Here is a 20,782-nt window from a genome sequence, read left to right as displayed (position 1 = left end):
GCCCAATGGAAAACAAAAGCTTTTCAGAGCAAAGGCTGTCTTCTAATGCAGAACTGCATAGCATCCCCACCAGAGTCTGTCTCTGAGTCTGGCACAGGGTCAGGGAACCTGTCTAGAGAGGCACCAGCTTTAGAGAATATAGTCAAGCCAGGGCAAGCTGTGGCTGGGGTGGAACTGGATCCAGGATCTCCCAGCCTGCAATGACAGGACTACTGCACTACAGGTTCCTCAGGTCAGTTTTATCCTGAAGCAGAAGAGGAAGCATTTTTAGATCTCAGTTTGTTATTTGTAAGACCCATTTCCTGCCCAACCAAGCTCATGCCTGCTCTACCCATGTTTTGAAACCCCTCAGAGAGAACACAGATGCCGATGCTTATTCTCTGGGGACACTGGCAGGGGTAGGGGCAGGGGTGAATGGGGCCCCAGGGTAGGTTGTGGGATGCTGGGAGCCCGTGAGGCACATCCAGGGATGCAGGGGGGCTCCTGCCACTGCAAACCTTGGGAGAGGCCTGGGGGGCATATTCCCCCCAGATTTGTGTGCAGGGCACAGGCGGGTTGCTGCTGCAGGCTGGGCTCTATGCCCCACTGCTGTTTTCTAGGGTTTGGTAGTCTAGGGTGGCTGGATGGTCCACGAGTGGTGGTGTGGGGGGTAGGGGTTAGGGGGCTAAAAATAACCTTGTGACAGGGGATGGGGGTTAGGAAAAGAGCAGCCCTGGGGCTGGGGCCAGTGGCTGGGTTTTCTAAAGCCCAGGGCTGCGCTGGGAACTGTAGAGAAGTTCAGTTAGATCAGGTGGCCATTTTTAACCCAATCTGTCCTCCCCCTAACCTCCCCAAACATCTGGTCCTAGCCTGTCTGCCTGGCAGAGCCCCACCTCCTGGTTGACATGTGGTAACACCTATGCCCAGCTCACTGCCCACACAACCCCACCAAAAGGCAAAGTACCCAAAGCTGACCATAAAGCCCAAACCAAGCAGATACACTCCTGAAGCTACAAGGCTTCACCTTCTCTCTCTCTGCTGTGTTCAGGAGACAAGCAACAAGAGCCAGAAGAACGCAGAACACAATTTATTATCAAATGCCTACAAATACAGGCGCTCGCTTTTAAATGGAGCGGGGCCTTAGGCACCCAAAACAAAGTAAAGAAGCGATATGGGGCAGGGTACGCCCACGGTCTCCCTCCTCTTGCAGCGTGCTGCCCCAGGGACTTTTAGAAATGGTCTCAAAGACCTGAGTGGCCACATCTTGGACCTCCTGTGACGCGTCCTGTCTCAGAGCGTGCAGAGCTGGAAGGAGAGAGGGAGACATTAGTGAATAAACACTTGCACCTCTGGGGAACACTGGTCACACATGCTGGCAGAGCCAGAGCAAGGTCATCCCTGGGGAACGGGGCTCTGGCGTGATGTGCAGGTGGGCAGTGCACAATGGATGCAGTGTTGCTCCCATCATCTCATCACCAGCATCTCAAACAGCCCCAGACTTGTGGTCTCTCTGGGTCCCAAGCTACAGAAACTCCCACACAGAGGTGGCTGTGGCTGCTCCATTGGGAGCTTCCTGCATTCCCAGCTGAGGGGAGATGCCGATTCTGCTGGGCACTGAGCAGCTTTGCTGCCCATGAAGGAAGGTTGAGATTCTCAGCAGCTCCCACGGACAAGATTCTCCCGCCTTTCTCACCAGAAACCTTCCCAAGAGCTGCCATTGCCAAGGGGAAGTGACTGGGCACTCAGACCTAGTGTCAAACAGGCCTGGTTTATGTTAGTCTCCACCTGAAGAAGGGACCTAACAGGCTGCCAGGGGAGGATTGGCAGTAGCACCCAGTGGCACTGGCTACAACTTTCCCCAACCTCAGGGACCCCAGGAAGCCAAGGGAAGCCAGAGCCCGGGCAGGTGTGGCTGGGGAGGGGCCTGGGCAGGACAGGCAGGAAATGCACGGATTCAGCTCCTCCATGCTGCACCCTGCTGCTCCAGGGGAATGTGAGCTGCCTGCTCAGGGCGAGGCTCTCTTCGGCTATCCTCAGGGCAGAGCCAATGAACTGGGCTCCAAAGCACAGGGAGGGGTTGGTCCCTGCAGCTTCTCAGCTCTTTCTGGGCTCCAGGAGGGAAGTGCAGGGACTGGATTTGTGACTTACAGCTCAGCAGGTGCGCAACCTTTATCTGTGTGGCACTCCTGGGGGCAGCGTACTCCATAAGGATGCCTAAACACACAACAGGGAGAACAGATCAGCTTCCCATAGTCAGGGCACAAGGAAAACTCAGCACAGAGGCAGGTCTTTGGCTCCCCTGTGCTGTGTTTGCCATCACAGGTGGGTTGTGGCCAACACATTCACTGCTGGGTCTCATTATCTGAGTAAGGGCTGGGAGCCAGGAAGAGAAGGGCAGTCTACACACGAGCTACTCCCAACATCTTTGGTAATGTACAGAAACCTGCCTCTTTCCCTGGGCTGGACTGGGGGTGTAAAGGACACCAGGAGCCTCCCTGCACCCTAAGCACAAGGGCAGGCCAAGAAGGGACCCAGCCTTCCCCGGCAAGCTGGAGTGGACATGGCGGGGGACGCAGCCTCCTTCCCAGGAGGAAGAGAAGCCCAAGGAGTTTCAAGATGGGCTTAATAAGGTCATGCAAGCATCTCTCTGACAGGACTGCTCCCAGGACCAGGTCCCTACACTCAGTGACCCAGGAGGCACATGCCCCTTCCCATCTGCCTTCCCCATGAAGTGGTGCTAAGCAATTGTGAGCCAAGCTGGGTGACCATGTCCCAGACATGTCTCCACTGCTCAGGATTACTGAATCATGGCACAGGGCTTGTCTGCCACAACCCCCAGCCTTTCTGTCTGGTTGAATCCCTCAACACCAGCCTTGCAACACTGGCGCATCATCCTTTCCAAATCCTTTTAGGGGAACCTGAGGCACGGGATGATTAACGGCCTGATCCTGCTCAGCAACAGCTTTACCACTCCTCTTGGGGGCAGAGGGGAGAATGAAAAGGGACCAGGCATCCTCTCTCACCTGTAAATTGGATGGCTGCCATCCGGACTTCTGGCCACGGGCTCATGTAGTGTCCCTGGGCTGCCTGGCAGAGACCCTCCAAAAGAGCCGGTTTTTCTTTGGCCTGGAGGGAACCAAGGACACGTGAGCCTCCTCTGATGAGAAGTGCTCTCACACCACATGCTGGTACTGATCAGGAGGAAACGGGAGCTCCAAGGGACTAGAAAGAGCAATCATGGCCTATCCCGTGCCTCCTGGTCCTAGACCCGACCCTGGCAGTTATTTTCACTGTGTCCCAGTTCCCTCCCTCCGTCCTACGAGCCCTGCCCTCACTCACCTCCTAAAAAGATTAGCTGCTGAAAGCAGAAGTGTTAAAATTGGCTCCTTTTACTTATTAAAAAAAGTGCTAATTTAAAAGCTCTATTCTAATCATTGTTTACATGAATCCTTTTACTGAAGACTCCAGCTTGTTTCACATCTAAGCTAGTTTTCTATAGAAAATAGAGTGGCTGCTCCTGCATTTCCATAGGTTCCTTGACCTTTACTGGCCTAAGGGTCTAATATACACCAAGGTCATTAAGGGACCTGGTGACTGTCTATGGGACCTGGTGACTGCCTATAAACTCACTAGCAGGGACCAGAGGGGTTTGGGGGAGACACAGTTTCCCCTAGTGCCCCCTGGCATGACAAGGAACAATGGACACAAATTATTGGAGAGGAGGTTTAGATTAGACATCTGCAAGAACTACTTCAGTCAGGGTAGCTAGGAGCTGGAACCAACTTCTTAGGGAAGTGGTGCTGGCTCCTACCCCGGGGATCTTTAAGAAGAGGCTTGATGCCTAGCCACTCACAAACTCACTCACCAAATGCCTGCAGACGTCCCCCGCAGCAGCTGGTCCTGTTTCCCCTGCTGTGACGCCTGGGTGTGGTAGGCCAGGGCTGCCTGGACCCTCCTTAAGGCCAGGTAAGGGCAGCACAGGCCCAGTGTTGTTCTGCACTCCTGAAAAACACAGTCACACCAGGTCTGTATTCCCTGCTGACTGCTGAGCTGAGCCCAAGGGTTGCCTCTTGACCCAGGACTGCACCCAGGCGAGGAACAGGACGGCCTGGCCAGGAGGTGACTGGCACTAGGCACAAAGGAGTGGCTGTGAGCAAAGGGAGGACTTCTGCCTTTCAAATGGCACCGCAGCCAGCACCCATCTCCCCCTCAGTAAAGCCAGGCAGGGAGATTTCCGGCAAGCACAGCGGGGTCAGGTGTGCAACCTGCGCTGGACCTGGGAGGCAGCCCCCAGCTCAAGGAGGTGCCTGGACGAAGCCGCCTCAGTGGGAAGGGGACGGGCAGCACTGGACGCAGGAAGGGCAGAGTGCCCCTGGGGCTGGACTGAGGAGACCTGGTGGGGCTGAGGAAACCAGTGTCACCGATTCTTACCTTGGCCACCTGCGGGTTGGGGTCCTCCAGGTGAATCAGGAGTGCTCCCAGGCTCTGCCTCACCTGGCTTTTATAAAAGGCTTGCCTCCTCTTCATGCAGCCTGCCAGGGCGCCGAAGAGGGCAAAAGCCACAGCACGAAGACTGTCGTTGTCCTGTGGTCGAGAAACCCCAGTGTGGTCACAACCAAGCCTTTCTCTCATGGGCCTGGCACAGCTCCTCCCAGGAGCCTTTGGCCTCCAGCCTGCCAGCTGGTGTGTCAGGGAGGTGGGCTCTGGCAGCTCCTGCTCCAGGTGGGCTGCCTGGGAGCCAGGGCACTCAGCAGAGCTCGGGGAGCAGCAGCGAGCCTCGTTCCCTGAGCGTGCGGGCACTAGGGGCCTCATTCTGAATCCCAGCAAAACCACATCCCCCGGCCCCTGCGGTCGCTTGTCTCTGCCCAGCTCTGCCTCCGACTCAGGAGAATCAACACGGCAGAGAACAGCCCCAGAGCCCTACAGAGCCCCATGACCCCAGCCACAGCCTCACACGGTCTCCCGAGTGTCCCTCCTTGTCTAGAAGGGCCCATCTGCCATCCCGTTTGGGCTGGAAGAAGGGGCAGTGAGTGCATCTCCCACGTCTGAAATGGCCCTGAATGAAGAGAACTGGAATGGGGGTGGGGAGCACTGTTCACTCACATGGTTAAAAAAGGGCCTGATGTGCACAGCTGCATCCTGAGCCAGGGGCCCCGCATCTGTCCCTAGATGTTTAAAGATGTTGGAGAGTGCCTGCATGCCCTCCTGCATGATCTCAGCCCTAGTGGGCACAAATGATGCCTGGAACAGGGTCTCCAGGACGGCCTTCTGGTGTTTTCTCAGCTGTCAAAACAGAAGACACAACACACCGATCAGTGCTTATGCTCCTCACCTCTGGGCTTTCGCATTCACAGAGCGCTCGGGACTTCATCTGACTTCATCTTCCCCATGACTGCAGTCCCGTATGCCTGAGAGACACAAGGCACTGGCTTCTGCACCAAAATTTCACTTGTCACACCCAACTGTCTCCAGAGACACCACAAGGGGTGAGACAGCAAAACTGGACACACTTCCAGGCCTTGCGCACCCTTTCGGCCTTGCCCCGTTGTTTGCTCTCTACAGTTGAGCTGCGTTCTGGGGAGCGCAGAGGGATTTCAACCTCACCTGCTCAGGGGCACCGTAAATGATGTTGCCTAGTCCTCTGGCTGCCATTTGTTGGACAAGGTTATTTGAGTCCCTGGCTCGCTGATGTAGTAAACAGAGGACAGGCTTAAGGAGCTTCTGCTCTTCAATGATTGGGTCACACATAAGCTAAAAGAAATCAATGTGTCCATGAGATCCAGCACAGTCATTCCCAACAGCCCAGCCCTGCAGCAGAAAAGCAAGCCGTGCCAGAGCACAATCCCACAGACCACCGCGAGGAAGAGCCTCAGCACGCGGTGCTCTCCTGTTGGACATCGGGAGGTTTGTCTGCTTAGAGCCAGGCAAATCATGAAGACAGGGGCTTAGTCTAAGCGGGAGAGGTGACGCCAATGCAAATAGATTGGGACATTGCTTGCTTTAGAGCAGTGTCTTCCTGGGATGCTGGCCAGGTATAGAAGATGCAGTAGCTAGGAGCAATCTCAGAGCTGCTGGCTAGGACGAGGGCTCAGTCAGGGCAGGGCAGTAAGGCAATCCTTGTCTGCCTCTCCTTCTCATACAGCAGAAGTGGCGATGCAGGGGCCAGGACAGAAGAGAAACCTCTCCACTGCCTCCAGTGATCCTCCCTCCTAGGAAGGGGACCAGAGGACTCCCCAGGGAAAGAGCACAGCAAACAGCCGCCTTTCCATCAAACTGCTCATTCTCTATGGGCCCTTACCTGGCTGATGAAGGCTGTACCAGTCACACGAAGATTTTCCAGTGTGGAACTGGTCCACTGTAGGACCTGCCCTATGAAGTGGGGCGTTATTACTCCCAGTGGGAGCAGAGCCCTGCAAGACAAAACCGCAAGTTCTGGGACCGGCTGGGCACTGCCAACACCCATTTGCTCTGAGGCAGCAGCTCTCATTGCTTGGAGCACAAGCTCCAGGTCTCCAGCCCCACACAACCCTGCATGTCCAGCACAGAAAGTTCCCCCTCCACCACTCGTCCCACTGCCTAGAGCACAGATGCAGTCCAGCCTGCCTCTCTCACCTGGCCAGCTGGCACACCCCCTCGGGGTGTGTCTGGGGGCTCTCAAGTAGCGGCCAGGTTCCTGCTTTGCAGAGGTCTGCAGCCACTTTCTCCCCAAGGCCCTTTGCTATAGCGCAGGCCAGGGTCTCCATAGAAAGCCTGGGGAGACAGAAGATTTACAGATTTACAGACCGTAACGAGATGCTGCGGCCAGAGCAGAACCAAAACGCCCTGTCACTCGGGGGTCCATTACTCAGACACTTGCTGCGCAAGGCAGGCAGCTCAGATCAGACCGATGCTGCCATTCTTTCTCACGCCTTGCAATCCCCTGGCAGGTTCGGGGAGGGCAGGGCCTTGCACAAATCAGTGCTGGAAGCCAGGCGGGATGCATGGAGGCTCTCCCAAGCCAAATGCACTACAGAAAACACTAGGCAGCCATTTTTCTTTCCCTTCAAGGATAAAGGCCATGTGTAGAGCATGGGAACATGCAGAAGTCACATGCCCAGGTCCCGAGCACTGTGAGCCCAGCATGTGCTGGTCACTAATGGAGATTGTGACATCTTGGGGCTAAAACTACCTGTCCTGTCCCAGAGGAGCTCAGACTGCAGGGACTAATAGGCTCTCCCAGCCTTAACATTTCACACTCTGCGCTTCTTAGACAACCCCCGCTTCTTTCAGCTGCCAGGACCAAGACAGCTCAGCACAGCCCTTGGCAAGGACAAGAACACCCTGCAGGCAGCTAGCCTGAAGTGAGGCCAAACCTGTGAAACCAGGCGCAGCCTACTCCTTACCTGCAAGGGTTGCCCACTTTCCACACCTGCCCCTTTCGCAGTTGCCTCCGCCGGATGCTTGCTGTGGGCATCGGCATGTCCTGCCCCACAGTAATGCCAACTTGTTCTACAAGAGCACACAGGAGCTCGGGGAGTAGCTCCCTCAGGACTGAGCTGGAGTGCATGGTGGTCAGCATCTCCAGGGATGCACATGTTGCCTGAAGGGATAGAGAAGACTCGAGTCAGCCCGGGGAAGACACCTGGAAATCCATAACTCCGAGTCTAAAGGTCTCTTTCTCACATCCAGGAGAGCTCAGAACAGCTCTGGTAGCAGCTCCCTTAGCACTTGGCTCCCTTCCCGGGCACATCCCTGCACTCCCAGTCACATCCCTTCCCAGTCACTCCCTTCCCAGTCACATCCCTGCACTTCTGCCTGGGAAGTGCAGGGGCACCAGCAGCCTGAATGCAGAGCTGCAAAGCTGCTGAATGCAGAGCTGCTCGGTTACACGAGTTTCCAGTTCCAAAGTCTCATGGAGTCAGTCAGCCACACAGCATGAAGCTGCTGTGTTTCTACTGCTGATGGAAGAGCGGGGATGACCCAGGAGACAGGACAGCAGGGGAGAAAAGCTTGCTGCATGACCTAGCATCCTACCTCAAGCTCTAGGGCTCCAGCCCTAAAGGGGGAACCCACACAGCTGGGCCTGGGCTGTCACTTACTGCGAGAGGTCCTAGGGCCGCGGTGCCCTCCTCTGAGCTCCCTTCTGTGCTGGCTGGATGCTGGATCTTCTCCATAAGTGAATGGAGTATATGGAGGGTGGAGAAATCATCCCCCCCCAAGGCCCTCCACAGCTCAGAGGTGTCACTGCAATTTAACACAAATTACATATGAGCTGCAGATGCTCCTGTGATGTCATGAAGCAATAGGACACTGAAGCAAGGGCCAAGGGCTCTCCTGGTCTAGGATGGGGTTGGGGCACAGTGATGTCATCTGCCAATGTCATTAAGCACAAGCCTGGCATTTCCTACCCAAAGGCACTAGGACAGTGACTCTTACCAATTCATCCCAAAGGATCTGCAGCTGACTTGAAACTCTGTAGGCTTTGCCAGGCTGTGGGATGTGTGTGTGCCACCAGGCACAAGAGGTAGGGAGTGGCAAGTACCTGTCCATTGGCAGAGGCTTGGCAAGGAGGCTGGTGGTCACTGCCTCTAGGTGAAAGCCAGCAAGAATGCCTACGCCTTCCAGCAGGAAGCCTCTCAGGGACCTCTCCTGCACTGTTGGCATCCGAATAAAGATGGTGCCCAGGATGTCCGGCACCTGGAGGGAAAATAGCAAGAACAAGGGTCCCTTTCTCATTCAGCCAGCACAATCCAAACTAATCCCTCCCACAGTTTGGCAATTTGCTGCCATCTTAGAAATTCCTTGCTTTAAGGGACCAATGTCCAGACACTGCTGCCTCTGGCTCATCCTAAGAAGTCAGTACGTCCCTATGCCCCTACTTGGGGTAAAAGTGGACAACATGACATGTGGGCAGACACCAACCAGCCTGCACACCTTCAGCCTTTCCCCCACCCATGTGCACACACCTACAGTCTAACTGCAGGTGCTGCCCAGGAACTATTTCTGCCTGACATTAACCCGTGTGCTCACACAAACACCCAACAAATATCAATATCTGGGGGTGGTTTTAAGAAGCTCATTTGGGCCTTTTGCCTGTGTGGATGCTCAGCTCAGGACCAACAAGCACCACCAACGTCAGACCCCTGTGAGAATCCCTGGGACCTTGAGCAAGATGATTGTAACTAATTTGTCCAGGTGAGACCAGCTCTGCTGGAACTGCACACTGGAGGTCACACCCCTCATTTCTAACTGCACTTCCCTATTCTCCCATCCAGAACAAGGAGAGGGCAGAGGCTGCAGTATCTCTGGCATCCATGCTTTCCTGCGCCCTGTTCCCAAACCTGTGGAGATGAGCAGGATGGAAGGAGCATTTCACATAGCCTCTACCAAGGCTGGGAAATGTCTGAGGATACAGAACCATCTCTAGCTCCTGCCTTGCTGTGGACCCCCTGCATGGTGTGGCACTGAGGGAAGTGTGCATCCATTCCTCATGCCTAAGCATGGTGTTCCAGCCCAGCCACCGCCGGGTGCCTCAGACTCCTTGTTGCCCTCTCCTGCTGTATTTGCCCCAGAGCCTATGCTTCCAAACCTTCTAGGGCTGTAAGCTCTTATCAATAACTGAGGTCACTGAATCCCCATCTTGCCTTCCTGTGCTCTTTCTCGTGGATGCAGCTGATCTGCCCTTTCCCGTCTCTGGCTAGGAAGGGAAATGGAACTTGCTTCATGTCCAGGGATCAACAGTAAGATTGCTGTTCACTCCACATGAAAGCAGTGTTTGAAAAGCATAAAGCCAATGCAGAAAGCCTCCTCAGCTTCAGTTTTACCTCATTCAGGAGGGCATCTCCATTCTCCCTCAGGGTGGTACAGAACCAGTGGCCTGCTGCTGTGGCGCACATGGGGCTGGCAGACAGCATGCCATCCATTATTGTCCCCACAAAATCAAGGGCCTGGTTACAGGGCAAGTATTTGCCAATGACCTGGAGACAAATAGAAAGAAGGGAAACTGCACTGAACCCCAGAGTTCAAGCATGATGTTAAAGAGTTGTGCTGTGCATAAGCTTGTGTCCTACGGTGACTTGGTGCATGTGCAAGAGGGGAATCCTGTGTTTGAACGTTTCACCCCTCTTCAGTGGAGAGAGCATCATTTGACAACACAACATGAACACAGCCAAGCTGCACCCCAGGATAATTTAAAACAGGCACACAAGGAGACCAAGTCCTGGCTGAGGCGCTCACTTGGATGCTATACTGACAAAGATTTGTTCTTCTGTGCAAGGACAGAACTATCTACCTGACTTTCCAATCTTGCTCCGACTTATTCTTTCTACCATGGACAAGGACAAACAGCAGCAGACAGTGGGTGAACAATAAGTGTCCCAGATGCCTCCCCCACGCACTCCAAAGAAAGAAATAAACCATGTGTGAGCAAAGGAATGGATAATGAAGGATGCCCAGTTCCCAGAGTCTCCACACCAGCTTCTTGAGGCACTGACCTTTGCTATCTGGGAGGATGCTGTAAGCACAGCCTCAGGGCTGGCAGCTTTAAGCTCCTCCCGGAGATGTCTCAGCTCCTCCGCTGCATCCGTTGTCCTGGACTGGTCTGGAATGAAAATAAGAAGGAAAAAGTGCTGTAATGAAGTCTGAAACAGAACCTTGGCTCCATGGGGGAACCATGTGCAATGTCATGGGCAGTGTGGTCCAAGGGTGATGTTTGAGGTCTGAGTGACTTCAGTGGGGTCAGAGGTGCAGCGGGATCAGAGGTGCTACAAGCTTCTCCCCATTCTTGCTGGGGGAGCCTCTTTTCACACTTCCCAAAAGAGGGCCAGGCCCTTCACACCATGCAACTCTTCTCTCCTAGGAGATCTTCCAAGGGCCAGTCGTGGCCCTTTTGAGGTGTCATTAGATTAGCAGTGAATGGACAGAGCAGAGGAGTAGGCATTACCAGAGGGAGAAAAGGGGCAGAGTCACTTGCACCTACTCAGAGTGCCCTTACCTTGCAGGTGCAGAAGGCAGAGGATGCAGTCGGCAGCCCACAGGCGGGATGTGGCCAGAGAGGCACAGGTGTACGGTGCCAGCAGCCCCAGCAGGGACCCAAACTGCTCAAGAGGCTCTTGAAGCTGAGAAAAAAGGAAAAAGAAACAAATGACATGTTCCTGGGTCTGGCGAGAGTGATATTCAAGTTTATGATCCCGGGAAGGTGAAAACAGGAATGCATCCCTGTGGGACCCTGTCTGCTAGGGAAGCTTTCTGCATCTCAGGATGAGGCTGCCATGAGGACATCAAGGCAAGAGTTAGACCATACTTACTCTGCAATAGGCTGTCTCCCGAAAGGCGACAAGCAGCTGGGAGCTGGCCTGCAAGGCCCTATCTCGCTCCCACTCCTTGTCGGAGAAGATCCACGACTCAAGCAGCTGTTGGGAGAGCAAACTATTGTCAGAGGAACCTTTAAAACAGCTCAGAGGAACCATTTCAACAGCAGACAGCACCATTGCCACTGAAATCCCTCCAAGCAATCTGATTCTTTTATCATCTGGATACACCCGAGGCGGACTTTAATTCCCCTGAAGCCAGAGGAGCTGTTCAGTGACCCTGGCACAAGATGATGCAGCTACTAGGCATGTCAACGGGATGCAAGGGAATTACCATCCATTGCCTCAAGGACACCTTGGGAGACTCCCCTCTCATATGCCCTGCCAAGGGAAACCTTCCTCCCTGTTTCTTTGGCCCATTCCCCCTTCCCCAGACAAGAGGGCTCTGCCTGCTCTTGCTGGCTACTCACATGGAACATTTCCATGAACCAGTTCTCAGTGGGGTCTTCTTCAAGGAGACCCCTCATGAGCTCGCCCAAGGCCTTCATGGACAACTCGTGCAGTGCCTGCAAGCAGGAGATAGAAGAGGGAAGCTCAGGGCCAGCGGGAGCCTGTGTCACAAAACCCAGAACCATTCTAGGGAGGCCAGGGGTGACTGCCAGGGCCCAGAGCAGGCTGGGGAGCAGGTCCCAGCAGGTGATGCTGTTTAGGTGTACCTGTATTTGCACAGAGTCCTCAGAGGTCTCACCCTCTTCCCTCAGCTGCTGAACAGCTGGAAGAGGCAGCAGGCACTTCAAGCAGTCCTCCAGGATGTTTCTGTTCTCATCCAGATTCAGTGAGGGTTTCACCTTGCTGGCAGAAGAAAGAGAGGAAGAAAAGCTCTGTCACACTGACTGCCAGCCCCAAGGGAATGTGGGCCTAGTGCTAAGATATGGTCTGAACCTAGAACCCCAAATCCAAGCCCTGCTGGACTTGGCAGCCGAGAAGCTCCTGGCACTCCCCCCACCACTCCTAGTTGTCCTACCACCACCACCACCACCACCACCAAGTCTTTCAAGTCCAAATCTGCAAGTGGACCAAACACATTCAAACCCTCTGACTCCAGCTACAGTGAGAGCAGCCTGTGACCTGAGCCCTGCAGCTGTCTCTCAGCTCCAGGTCTGACAGGAAGAACAACAGAGAGTTAAGGAAGGAGCTCATCTCTGACCAGGGCATCCCAGTGCCAAGGGCCAGGGCAGAAATCGCCTACCTCAGGTGCTTAATGGCAAGCATGGCCCTGAGGCGAACAGGAGAGGCCAAGGAATCCATTGGTTCCTCTTTCATGAAGTCCTAGAAGGCAGAAATGGAGACATGACACAGGGGAAATGGATGTGGGAAGCACAGAGCTCCCCCCACAAACCCACCAGGATGCCCTCCTCGGTGAGCCATAAACAGAGTCAGGGCTGTGCTGGTCACTGCCCCAGGATCCTGCTCAGGTCAGTGGCATCAGTGCAGAGGGCACAGAGCTGTACCCCAGTCACTCACCAGACATAGCCGGGCCCTCCAAGAGCAGCCCACAATGCAGCGTTGCCTACAAAGCTTTGAGGGACACCAGCTTGCTGGGCCTCAAGCAGACCCCTCATAAGGCTCCAATAATCCCATCGCAGCCAGGGGATGAAACAGCCGCTCCCAGGGAAACCAGTCCCATTAGGTTCCCACCAGGTCCTCCCACTCACCAGCATGTACCCCAGGAGCTCCTCTTTGTAAGTGAACTGGAAGATCTCGGAGTCATCCGCGTCCTGGATGGCACGGCTGATCTCAGTGACCGACTGGATCAGGGTCAGCTTTAAGTCTGGATCCTGAATTTCATGGGGGAACAACAAGGAGATGGGGATGAGGAATGGACAAGAACCAGGGTCCACAAGGTAAAGATCAGGGATGAAATGCAGCCTCATTTGCATCCCTGAGAGATGTCTACAGGCCCCAGAAAGTCCCGGGCCCACACCGGTCTCAGAGGAGGAGCGTGGCGGCAGCAGGGACTCCCGCCTGGGGAAGGTCATTGTGCCTCCTGCAGTTAGGGTCTGGGAAGAGCACAGGCAGGGTTGGGGTCATTGAACATTTACCTTATTGACAATGTTGATGCCAAGCACCTGGGAAATGAAATGCAAAAGAATCGTCAGTGCCTGGAATGGCTCCAGAGTACAGCCCACTGCCAGGTCCAAAAAAAGGCCGGGCCGGGAAGTGTGGAGTAGTGCAAGGGCATGAATGCACGCCCCCCTCCAGCGCAGGACAGGTTGCCAGAAGCGTCTATCGCAGCACTCTCCATACATGGGTTCCACCCACTGCACATCATCCCAGAAGGATTAACATGGATGCTCATCACAGCCATGAGTTTGGGGAGGTTCAGACAGTCAGAGCCTCTTTAGGCTCCCAAGTGCAAAGGAGACATCGGTCCCATGGCAGGCCTGTTCCCAACACGGTGCAGTCCCAGGCTCTTACCCGGCAGCTGGTCATGTAATACTGCAGGACCTTCTGGGTGATGTCACACTCCACGCGGGTAAGCAGCTGCGTTCGGGGGGCATGGACAGCAATTCGGCTGTAGGCCAGTATCAAAGCCCTGTGGGTCCTGGCTCTTTTCCCTTGGTGATAATCCTGCATGGGGTGACATGACACTCACACCAGGGCTTCCCATGCCTTCTGCCCCCCAAGTAGCAATCACTGCTGACCAGGGAGTTGCCCAGCAGCGATACCGGCTCTCCCCGCCAGTCACAGGAGACCCGCAGCTCTCAGCACCATCATCAGTGCTTTGTTTCAGACACTTCTTCATCTCTGTCCTGCAGCCTGGGTGACTCAGGCAGAGAGAGCTGCAGTGCCACTCTGAGCCATGGAAGTCGGGGCAGGGGCGAGGGAGACTTCGTGACCGAGAGGAACCGGGGCAGCAGGTGCATTGTGCCCAGGGCCTCCTCATGCATTTGGCAGTAAGGAGTCCCTGAGCACAATGCATCGGGAAGGCTGCTGCAGGTCTCTGTGTGTGAAGGAGGTGGCTCTGCCTGTTGTGCTTTGTGCAGAAGCTGAAGCTCTCAGCAGGTGTTTGGGGGACCATGAACACCCTGCTGGATGGGGGGGCCTGGACCCAAACACCTGTGAGCAGTGAGGTGCTCAGCTCAGCCGTGGTGGTGGCTCTGCTGGGCTGGGTGAGCCCAAGAGGAGAACCCTAGGGCTCATTTTGCAGCAAACATGTAGGTGCCTCTAGACCCTCCAGCACCTGCCTGGGGAGGTGGGTGGGCATGTGGATTATGCACTCAGAGCTGGTGCTTTCAGGCTGGGCAACAGGACTCAGGTCTGCTCTCCCACAGCTAACTGAAAGATGTCAGAAATACACAATCTCTTTCTCTGGGTGAACAGATGTAGTTGCCTCAGTGCCTGAAAGGGGCTGGTTGACTGTTGACCCAATAAGCTGGGACATGAAAAACATGAGTAGTAGAAACTGTGTTCCCCTCTGTATCACTGGAGACCTCATGTGGAGCACGTCCCCTGGGAGAGGGCGCTACCAGGGACAGTAGCCACTGCCAAGCTGTTCTTCTCAAGGGTTTCTAGGGGGAGGAAGTGTGAGAAACGCCCCAGCGCCATTACCTGCAAGCGGCCGACTATCCCCGACACCTGCACTTTACTCATCGCAGCACCAAAGTCCTCCAGTGTGGCCAGGGCAAGGTCCAGGTGGCCCTTGGCTGAGAATGCCAGGATGGTCACAACTTGCTGGAACCCAAGAAGCGCATTGGTGAGTGAGCAGGACCATCTGGCTGACAGACCCGAGAGTCCTCCCCGTCTCCCCTGATACTAGAACTGCCCGTCCGACCCGGAGCAAGCCAGGGGGCTGTCCGAGGGAAAGGACAAGGTACGGCCATGAAGCAAACGAGCCCCAGACACGGAGCAAGAGAGAAGTGAGGACACGGGAGGACCTGGCCATGTCTGGAGACAACAGGGTCCTCACCTCTCTCTCAGAAGCGTTCATGTAATCTGTGCCCTTCAGAGATTTCTGGAGCTGGGATTTCACATGGGCAACATCCTGGCAAGAAGCCAATGTGGTACCGAGTGCCTTATATAGGAAACTCTGAAAGAAGGAGACCAACATCACCAAAGAGCTGGGAACACAGCAGCCTGCTGGTCAGCACAAGGACAGCCCAGAAACACACCCGTCCCTAGGAAGGGCCAAGAGAGTCCAGCTCCAGCACCCACGCACCAAATAACTGGCCCCACTCTCTGCAGGGAAATGGCAGCTGAAGGCAGAGAAAGAGCCCCTGTAAGCAGCTCCCTCTGGGTCAGTGAAGAGAGCAGACAACCAAAGACAATGCCTTTGGTCAAGAAAATAGAACGGAGAAGCACAAACTCTGGAGAGAAACTCTCTGCAGCCTCCTGCCACAGCACCACAAAACAGCTGCAGAAACCCAGCCATCGCCAAGAGCACGCACCTTCTCCGGGGAGGAGCAGGCATAACTGGCTGTCTGGTGCTGCAGCTCCAGGCTCAGCTGAATGCTCCAGGCATCATCACCAATGGTCTTCAGTGTCATGTTCAGGAACTGCGGGCACAAGTGAAGGGAAGCAAAGAGTTGGGTGCACGGGCTGAGTCTCTGTCGCCCTCCTCCTGTGCCCTTCTAGCACCCAAGTCTCACAGGGAGAGGACTCCTTTGGGGAACTCTACAGGTGGGCACCCTAGGATCTTCCTGCTTCTTGCTCCCCACTCCTCATCTCTGCCCAATGCATCCTTCACAACCTTTGACACCAGTGGACAGAAATTTGGAGGCGATTGTGCCAAGAAACCTGTCCACTGGGGAGAGATTGTGTAGAGGGGGGAGGATGGATCAAGTCAGGAAGACGCCGTGGGCTCTACAACGGGCACCTCCAACTGCCAGGGACTTCAGTGCTATGTTGTGTTTGTTGTGCTTGCATTGTGATAGGACCTGGGAATTGCAGAAACCCCCTACCAAGGCCTCATCTCCTTCCATTTCTTGAGCTCAAAGACTGTACGGAAAGGCTGGAGGATCCCAAATGGACAACTCTGGATGTCAATCCAAACTCAAGGAGACTGGCAAACCTTCCAAGTTGGACTCTTGCAGGGTTATTGGCTTTCATCACCTCATTTCCCTGAAGCATGAGGGAACCCTCCCTTCCCAGACAGCCCTACCCAGTTCGGCTGGCTGCAACACCAGCTCTGAGAGCCACCCTGTACCTTCAGCAGCAGGTGCTCCCACTGCACATTGTCCTGGGAGGTCTCAGGATTTCCTGGAAGTGGGGGGCAAACAAGAAAAATGTCACTGTCGTAGGCACTGAAGAAGAGTCCTACTTGCCACCCTGGGCATCAAGTCTTTGGAAGCTCCTGCATCCACACCCGGTCACCTCCCCGGATCCCGAGATCACAGGCCTTGCGCTCTAGTGCATACCATGCTGGCATGTCTGGAAGTTGTGCACAACCAGTCCCTGCAGAACTGGCCATAAGGGGAATAGAGGGTGCTCAGCACCTCACGATTGTGCTTGGCACAGCACAGTACAGGACTGGGCTTCATAGAAGGGCAAAGTGCAGAGAGGTTTCCTCTGGCAACAGAAGCCTCCCACGTGTGCAGGGAACTGCAGGAGAGCGGTTGCTCTGGTGGAGCCCTTCACGGGCAAACCCTTCCCTGGGTCCCATCAACCTCAATGCTGTCAAGCCCCTGGATTCGCCCCGTGAACACGAGTAGAAGCTCTCAAGCATGGGATGCTGCAGAAGGGGAATGGTACCACGGGGGGCTCCAGGAGGCTGCAACCTCCCCTCTCCCTTTCCAATCTGCAGAGATCACTGTGCTCCTTCCTTGCTTTTTACCTTCAATGGTCGAGAGCAGGATGGGAACCTCGATCCTCCACTGCTCTCCAACAGCAGGGTGGATCGTGCGGTGCAGAGCCCACAGTCCCCGCAGGGCAGAATGTGCGCGGCTGCTGTCACCCAGGGCCGAGGCAACCACCTGACAGCGAGAGAGAAACAGGGGCTCAGCTCTGGAGCAGGGCTCCATGGCTTTCTTTAGGAGGGAAACTGCCCTCCACCATACATGGCCAGAGCATTCAGCAATCGGACATAGGCTGAGGTGCTGTGCTCGGCTGATCCTGCACGCCCCTCTGCAGGCTGTGAGGCAGGGGCAGAGCCTGGCTCTGCTCTGCGAGGAGAAGGGAGCTCTGCCAGCACAGGGCAGCTCCGAGTGTGGGAAGAGACAGAGCGTGCTGCTGCAACTAAGGCTGCAGGCACGTGTCCCCACACCACTGACCCTCCCCACACCTCTGGCAGGTACCTTTCCAGGGCTACTCACCAGGAGTCGCGCCAGCAGCCCCTGGCCCTTAGGAAGTTTGGCTGGAAAGAGAAAGAGAGCACGGCCATGTGGGACTACTTTGGAACAGGGCTCATGCTGCTATAAGCCTGTCCATTCCCAATGCGCCCACCCGTGGACCCTTGAGGAGCTGGGCACAAGTGGCACTTTCGTGGCACCTTCCGTGTCGGGATCTCAAGGACCTTTACCAAGGAGGCTTCCCTCCCAGCCCCTCTGTGAGGCAGGCACTGTTCAGTCATCACTGGATGAGTGGGGAAGCTGAGGCAAAAAGGCCTTGGGCTTCGCCTGTGGCACAGCATAAATCTGGGACAGCTCTGGGTTGCAGGAGCCCACATTGCCTGGCTCCTCCTCCCAGGTTGTATTGACCCAACTGTCCCTCCTGCCTTTGGGCATCCTCATAGTGCATGGAAGAGGCCGGAGATTTTCTACAAGGCAGGCGGAGTGGGTTGATCCCACAGGGATCTGGATTACAAACCTCCTTTGCTGGGGTCCACGCAAGCCGCTTCTTCTCCCTCCCACTGCGGTTGCTTGGCCAGGTCCCCGAGGCATCGGCACACGGGGGTCAGAGTGCAGCTGTACTGAGCTGGCACTATGTACTCTAGCAGCTGGGGCCATAAGACCTGGAGAGAAGAGCCAGACAGTTTGGACTCAGCTACTTGTACCCCTGCACCCAGCTCTCTTCATCCAGTGCTCAAGGACAGTCTCCTCTTCTTCACCAATGACCCACCTACTTAAGGGTCCTTCCCCCACCCGTGACCTCATGTCTGTCTCTCAGGAATAGCTGATCTCTGAAACCCTGCTCTAACCCTGGCCAAACAGGTCTCAATTTCAGAGGAGACTGAGCAGAGCAAGAAGAGGGAATGAGGCCATCTCAGCACAGGGATCCCTTCCAGCTGGGGTGTTGTATGTCATTCCTTAAATGGCAGCAGCTTGCTCCATAACTCACGGCCAGCACTGGCCATGAACTATCTCCATTACCCTGCCAATGCAGAGAATTGCCCAGTGGAGATGTACAGGGGATGAAGAGAAATGCATTGATAATGCAAGGGCAGAACTAACTGGTCACCTACCTGGCTCATGCCACTGGTTGAGACATCCAGATTTTCCAGGATCTCCACACAGGTGGCTCGGATGCTCTGTTCCTCCTCAGCATCCTGACTGGAGCGGTTTTTGGGTTTCTGCACAAGAGACCAAGAGAAAGATCATGAGCTAGTCAAGAGGCACTGACTGGACACTCAGTCTCCATCTCCTTCGCAGCCAGCTTGAATGCTGCACAGTTCCCAGTGATTTTAAGTTCTGCTCAAAGCACAACTCCCTGGACCTGACATAATATAAGAAAAACCAAGCTGATGGGGCAGGTTCCCAGTTCAGAAACACCTCCAACACTGTGAAACAACTCGCTTAACACAAAGTGCTTCTGGGCTCTGGGAGTGCATTATGTCTTGAAACCAGCCAAGTATTCACCTCCCTCGTCCTTCCAAGAGAACCCTTCAGATTCAGCCCAGCGGACACAAATGTGCAGGCATCACACACCCGCTCTGCTCCGTCTGCTCCGGGGGCCAGCCAGCTCAATCCTCTGCCTCTCGTCAATGTGATTCTATCAAGGGGCCAAGCTACGTCCTGGGCACCAGGACACATCTTTGGGAGTCTATTTCTACCAGAGAGCATTGGTGTTCTCAAGGAAGTTTCCCTGACACACTGTGCGGTCAGGGTTTTCACTCCTCAGTGCCTGACGGGGCAAATCTCAGCCTCATCAGAAGATGCACATAGTCCAGATCAGAGTCTGGTCTTGCCGACACCCTGGGGACAATGCAGAGTAGCTGCACTAACATCCCGAGAGCTCCCTTAGGTCTGCTGCACCAGTGGAAATGGTCTGACCCTGGGTCTAATGACTCAGCCTGGCAGCCCTAGGGCACCCCACGCTCCTGCTCAAGCCAATGGCAGGCTTCAGCCTGCTACAACAGCAGCACCAAGTCTCCAGCCTCGATTTCTCTTACCATTTGGCTGCTAGACAAGCTGAATTGCTTGAAAATATAGGCCACTAAGTCCCAGGCCCAGTCATCCAGGCCCTGCACACTGAGCAGTGTCCTGATGAAATGGAGGATGGCCTTCTTCACCTGGAGGGGAGGAGAGGACAGACTGGAGTCAGGACTGCCCTTATGCCCTAATGGTGGCAGGGACCGGCCATGGCACAAACCCTCCCTCAAACCTTGGAAAGGATGAGAGGGAGGGAGAAGGGTCCCCAGGCCTCCAATGTTATGTCTAGGGTTTATAAAGGGGCAAGAGAACAGTGTGTCCTTGCTACTCAATAGTCCCATATTGGCATCTGAGGGAAAGCAGATCCCCTCCCCGCTGGCAAACTGATAACACTTCCCCAGATCCTGACTCTCCCCAGCTCTGGAAGCAGAGGGGCAGACTCTCTGCACTGCCTTCCCTGAAGACGCTGATAGGGAAGAAAGGTTTTCTCTACAAGACAGCCAAGAATCTCGGGTGGGAATTTTGTGTCAGGTCCATGTGCCATCCCCAGCACAGCCACTACTCACAAAGCACCTCACCTCAGTGCTCTGATCACCAAGCGTGCACCTCATGGCCTGGACTACTGCACATTTTTTCTGGCTCATCTCCGGCACTGGAAGAAGAAGGAGGAGGGCACAATATTGCTGTGTTCTGGGAGCAGTCCACAGCAAGATACACCCAGATTGCAAGTGACCTGCTTGTGGCGACCTGCACACCCTCCTGTCTCTACTTTGGAACCTGGGAAAGTCTCTTGGGCCATAACAAAGGTCTCGTTAAACCTCTCGACTTGAGTGCTGCCAGGAAAGGTGTCTGAGCAGGATTTCACCCCAGCATTCCTGTGTCATCCAGCAGGACGCAGGGTGCTACTGGCCCTCTGGGACCGAGCAGCAGAGGACGGAGGTGTGGCTCTAGCTCTACACAGCCAGGGCTCTTGAGCGCAGCTAGAGCAGGACAGGAAATTCAGCCTGGACAGTCCTAACTCAGTTCCTGAAGGGTCAGCACACAAGATGCTTTACTGCGCAGCACAGTAAAACATCACTATGTAACTGTGTGCAGGAGCTACCGCACAGTAGATTAGTTTACTTCAGTTTTCTATGACCTGTAAGTACAGGTAGTATATTTACTATGCAGTATCTACTGTGCAGTAGGGCATGGTTACATAGCTGGCTG

General features: G+C 55.0%; 1 protein-coding gene across 4 annotated transcripts; it reads right to left on the bottom strand.

Moving 5' to 3' along the window:
• Positions 1 to 1,057: 1,057 nt before the first annotated feature.
• LOC149851802 (maestro heat-like repeat-containing protein family member 2B) lies at positions 1,058 to 20,496 on the bottom strand. 4 transcript variants are annotated; one of them, XR_016439539.1, is made up of 32 exons: positions 20,152 to 20,493; positions 19,594 to 19,713; positions 18,667 to 18,774; positions 18,072 to 18,216; positions 17,579 to 17,619; positions 17,101 to 17,239; positions 16,474 to 16,526; positions 15,716 to 15,823; positions 15,238 to 15,357; positions 14,880 to 15,002; positions 13,746 to 13,898; positions 13,370 to 13,396; positions 12,983 to 13,105; positions 12,517 to 12,596; positions 11,984 to 12,119; positions 11,738 to 11,833; positions 11,265 to 11,369; positions 10,952 to 11,075; positions 10,452 to 10,558; positions 9,783 to 9,935; positions 8,501 to 8,655; positions 8,058 to 8,202; positions 7,362 to 7,558; positions 6,592 to 6,729; positions 6,278 to 6,389; positions 5,584 to 5,730; positions 5,083 to 5,262; positions 4,411 to 4,563; positions 3,845 to 3,981; positions 3,003 to 3,105; positions 2,128 to 2,193; positions 1,214 to 1,284 (listed from the first exon to the last, which is right to left on the bottom strand). XR_016439539.1 is itself a non-coding variant. In XM_090030368.1 (31 exons), exons 1-31 carry the CDS (start codon positions 20,215 to 20,217, stop codon positions 1,103 to 1,105), a joined length of 3,705 nt encoding a protein of 1,234 aa, XP_089886494.1. In that variant the 5' UTR covers positions 20,218 to 20,496; the 3' UTR covers positions 1,058 to 1,102. The 4 variants fall into 4 exon arrangements, 1 of the variants encoding a protein (XP_089886494.1); XM_090030368.1 differs by lacking the exon at positions 3,845 to 3,981 and having other exon boundaries at positions 1,058 to 1,284; positions 20,152 to 20,496; XR_016439540.1 differs by lacking the exon at positions 9,783 to 9,935 and having other exon boundaries at positions 20,152 to 20,494.
• Positions 20,497 to 20,782: the final 286 nt, after the last annotated feature.

The sequence above is a fragment of the Crocodylus siamensis genome, unplaced genomic scaffold (assembly GCF_052110815.1).
Source record: "Crocodylus siamensis isolate JL-2025a unplaced genomic scaffold, ASM5211081v1 HiC_scaffold_177, whole genome shotgun sequence".
Taxonomy (NCBI): domain Eukaryota; kingdom Metazoa; phylum Chordata; order Crocodylia; family Crocodylidae; genus Crocodylus; species Crocodylus siamensis.
The sequence above is the reverse complement of the archived record's forward strand: the minus strand, read 5'-3'. Positions and strand labels throughout refer to the sequence as shown.